The sequence below is a fragment of the Coregonus clupeaformis genome, chromosome 13 (genome assembly GCF_020615455.1).
Source record: "Coregonus clupeaformis isolate EN_2021a chromosome 13, ASM2061545v1, whole genome shotgun sequence".
Lineage (NCBI taxonomy): Eukaryota > Metazoa > Chordata > Actinopteri > Salmoniformes > Salmonidae > Coregonus > Coregonus clupeaformis.
Genome location: NC_059204.1, coordinates 55,811,949 through 55,815,839, shown reverse-complemented (window position 1 = coordinate 55,815,839; position 3,891 = coordinate 55,811,949). Strand labels below are relative to the sequence as shown.

At 36.8% G+C, this 3,891-nt stretch overlaps 1 protein-coding gene across 1 annotated transcript; it reads left to right on the top strand.

The window, feature by feature from the left end:
* The first annotated feature begins 327 nt into the window (after nucleotides 1–327).
* On the top strand, nucleotides 328–2,119 carry LOC121579938 (adrenodoxin). Its single transcript, XM_041894946.1, has 4 exons — nucleotides 328–503; nucleotides 862–989; nucleotides 1,145–1,274; nucleotides 1,567–2,119. The coding sequence occupies exons 1-4, from the start codon at nucleotides 337–339 to the stop codon at nucleotides 1,670–1,672; spliced, it is 531 nt and encodes a 176-aa protein (XP_041750880.1). The 5' UTR covers nucleotides 328–336; the 3' UTR covers nucleotides 1,673–2,119.
* The last annotated feature ends 1,772 nt before the right edge of the window (nucleotides 2,120–3,891 follow it).

Below are 3,891 nucleotides of genomic sequence, written 5' to 3'. Positions count from 1 at the left end.
TTTTTTTCAATGAAAAACAACAACATATTCTTATGAGGAACAAAAAGCTTTCAACAGAAGTCAAAATGAGCTAATTGTATGTAAACAGTGTAGGAAGCCATTGAGGATGCATACTTGAAGATCCACGATGACTTACAGTTTGACCTTAGGGTTTATGAGATGTGTAAATCTTATAAATGTTAGTTAAACCATTCACAGCCATCTGCAGAGCTGAGGTTAGGTCATCTATGCTAGGCCTTGGCCCTTCTTGTGGGCTGAGTTCTACTCAAGGCTAATGTTATTCACCAGAGGACCCCTTACCACACACAGTCCACAATCGACACGCAACAGGCCAACATGGCAAGGTGTTTGCATCTCGGCTCCTTCCTTTTCACTAAGCTGGTCGATACACCCTATATCTCAATGGGAGTCAAAACTTACCTCATTAAAACCTGGACCCCACACAGCCAAGGCAAAGCAATCAGCATCCACTCGGCCATACACTCAGACTCTCAAAATAACAGGTAGGTGATTTGAAATTACTTGTAGGACCATAACATTATCTGCTAAGGTTAGTTTATAGGTCTTTTGAAACCGTATCTTTTAAAATCTTCTGTACATTTAAATTATGTGTTCATACTGTTGTTTTTCTGTTCTCACCAAGAGCCATATTATAGTGAGTACCTCTACAATGGGGATAATATGATAACTGCTGATAATAGTTTATTCAGTTGGATGAAGATGAAAATATTTTAATAGGCTTTGATACAATACATCCAGAAAGACCACTAAATGTTTGAACTTTTCAAACATATTGATTAAGATAATTGATATGTACTCTTTATCTGGAAAGTCATGGTTTATAACAAGCTCTTTTTACAGCTTGTCGGAGGAAAAAGTCACAATACACTTTATTAACCAAGATGGCATCAAAACCACCACTGCTGTCACTGAAGGACAGACCCTGTTAGATGTTGTCGTAAACAAAAACTTGGACATGAGTGGTTTTGGTATGTAAACAGGAAAAATAGACAAGTAGAATATGAATATCTTCAGCAAATATGTATCACTGTATGTTGCCTTTACAGTATAAAAGCCATCTACTATCCAGGTGTCTTTAAGGCTTTTCACGTGTCCCTTTATTGTCTCTTCTGTTGTTCTTCAGGTGCATGTGAGGGGACATTAGCATGCTCCACCTGTCATCTCATTTTTGACAAGAAATTTTATGAAAAGATGGAAACAATGGTGGATGAGGAGATGGATATGCTAGATCTAGCTTACGGGCTTACCAAGACGTGAGTTTAATTTTGAAATGATAAAGTGTCCTTCGCTTGTGGAAATGTTAGGATTAACATACACAATCACAGCTCAATCAAAACAGGCACACACAATAAATGTTGATTTACTCCGGTCAAGCCCCCCCTCCAAGGGCCTTCAAAACAGAAACAAGTGGTAGGGCCTCACTGCTGAACTGACATAGACGCAACAAATTGCAGTAAATTCGGTAATCAGTAAAACAAATCTGGAGTAGTTTATATAAATGATCTGAAATCATCTATCTGCCTCTAATCTGCTTCTGATTGACAGGTCCCGTCTTGGTTGCCAGGTGACAGTGCAGAAGTGGATGGATGGTATGACTGTCCAAGTGCCCCAAGAGGTGAGGGACGCTGTGGGATCTAAAGGCAGCCAGTGATCCTTCATGCAACCTGCTGCACCTCTCACCTACTGTACCAAGTCTAATCATCATCATAACCATCATCAAACATCTCCAGGAACATATCACTCAGGACCACTCTGACATGTATTTACCCTTTGCCCTACCAATCAATTAGCTTCTGCTGTAGAATCGGTTGTAGCAATTAAATATTACCGGTACATAGCATAATAAATTGCCTGAAGTGGCATGCATTAAGAAGACATTCCTGTAATTATAAATAGCAAGTTATTAGGTGTTACAAACATTGCCTGTAGCTCTATGACATGTCACCTAGCTGGCTTTATAAAAGGAAACCTTTAGAAATATGGAAGCACATTAAAGTGGACCAGCTTTATTCAGCAGAGCTCTGCAAAGTGTCTTCAGAAAGTAGTCACACCCATTGACTTTTTCAAAAAATGTGTTGTGTTACAGCCTGAATTTTAAATTGATTAAATTGAGATTTTTTTGTCACCGGCCTACACCCAATACCCCAGAATGTCAAAGTGGAATTATGTTTTTCGAAATTTGTACTAATTAACAATAAATGTAAAGGTGAAATGTGTTGAGTCAATAAGTATTTAAACTCCTTTGTTATGGCAAGCCTAAATAAGTTCAGGAGTAAAAATTAGCTGAACAAGTCACATAATAAGTAGCATGGACTCACTCTGAATGCAATAATAGTGTTTAACATGATTTTTGAATGACTCATCTCTGTACCCCACACATCTGTAAGGTCCCTCAGTCGAGCAGTGAATTTCAAACACAGATTCAACCACAAAGACCAGGGAGGTGTAGTGTATTAAAGATTATGACTTTGTTAATGGTTTTAAGTGGAACCTGAGAAAATGTTTATTTAGTGTCAGAAGGAATTGTTTTAGTGTAACGCCACATAGGACAGAGAAGTCTGTGTGTTGGAGACAGGTGATTGGACAGTAGAGGGAGCCACCCATATTTTTGCATATCTTATAAGTATAGGCTAGAGACAAAGGACGTTAGAACAGACATATTATTTTGGGACACTGTTCTCCAGACACTGCAGGCGTCTGTAAACTTATGCTGAAATCTTGTGATATAAATAAAACTTATAATCAAAGTACAGTATAAGCGGACTCTTTGTTTCACAGCAATAATTAGCAGCATTGACTCGACACTACAGAGGTTTTCGAATGCCTCGCAAAGGGCACCTATTGGTAGATGGGTAAATAAAAAAAAAGCAGACATTGAATATCCCTTTGAGCATGGTGAAGTTATTAATTACACTGGTGTATCAATACACCCGGTCGCTAAAAAGATACACGGGTCCTTCCTAACTCAGTTGCCGGAGAGGAAGGAAACTGCTCAGGGATTTCACCATGATGTCATTGGTGACTTTAAAACAATTACAGAGTTTAATGGCTGTGATAGGTGAAAACTGAGGATGGATCAACAACATTCCAGTTACTCCACAAAACTAACCTAATTGACAGAGTGAAAAGAAGGAAGCTTGTTTGCGACAAGTTCTAAAGTAATACTGCAAAAAATGTAAGTAAATGCAATATTTCTGTATTTCATCTTCAATAAATGTGGAACAATTAAAACATGTTTTCACTTTGTCATTATGGTGTATTGTGTGTAGATGGATGAGAATTATTATTTTTAATCCATTTTGAATTCAGGCTGTAACACAACAAAATGGGGTATGAATACTTTCTGAAGGCACCGTAAACCACAGAAAATTCCCTTAAAGTAAGTAAAACAAATGTGTTTTCAGCCAACTACATTGTGAGCCTACAATTCATTTTGTGAAGTTTGTTGCAATTAATAACCCTCCATGTTTTAAATATGATGTCTAGAAAGCTGGGACTGAGAAGGCATGGGAAAACATATGCAGAGTTTTGAGGGCAAACATGATTTATTATATGTGGTGCAATCAACATAGGCTTATACAGGTTTGTAGCAACTGATATTGTAATAACTGCTAATAATGTAATAGCTGCTTATAGTGTAATACATTTTGCATTTATAATGTAATAAATGCTGAAAATGTAATAAATTGCCAATAACGTAATAATGCTATATAGCTAATAAAGTTTTTGTGCATAATGTAATAATTATTACATTATGTGTTGATGAATACATTATGGAGTGGGTAAAAGTTTTTCCATGAATAGTGTAATAACTTTAACCGATAATGTAATAACAACCTAAAAAATAAATACTAAAAAATAAATTCACTC

Bases quoted from the DNA above. Each gene is read 5' to 3' on its own strand.
- LOC121579938 (XM_041894946.1), top strand. From the start codon at position 337: ATGGCAAGGTGTTTGCATCTCGGCTCCTTCCTTTTCACTAAGCTGGTC. The intron at 990-1,144 runs GTATGTAAACAG...GTTGTTCTTCAG, and splicing joins CTTGGACATGAGTGGTTTTG to GTGCATGTGAGGGGACATTA. The intron at 1,275-1,566 runs GTGAGTTTAATT...TCTGATTGACAG, and splicing joins GCTTACGGGCTTACCAAGAC to GTCCCGTCTTGGTTGCCAGG.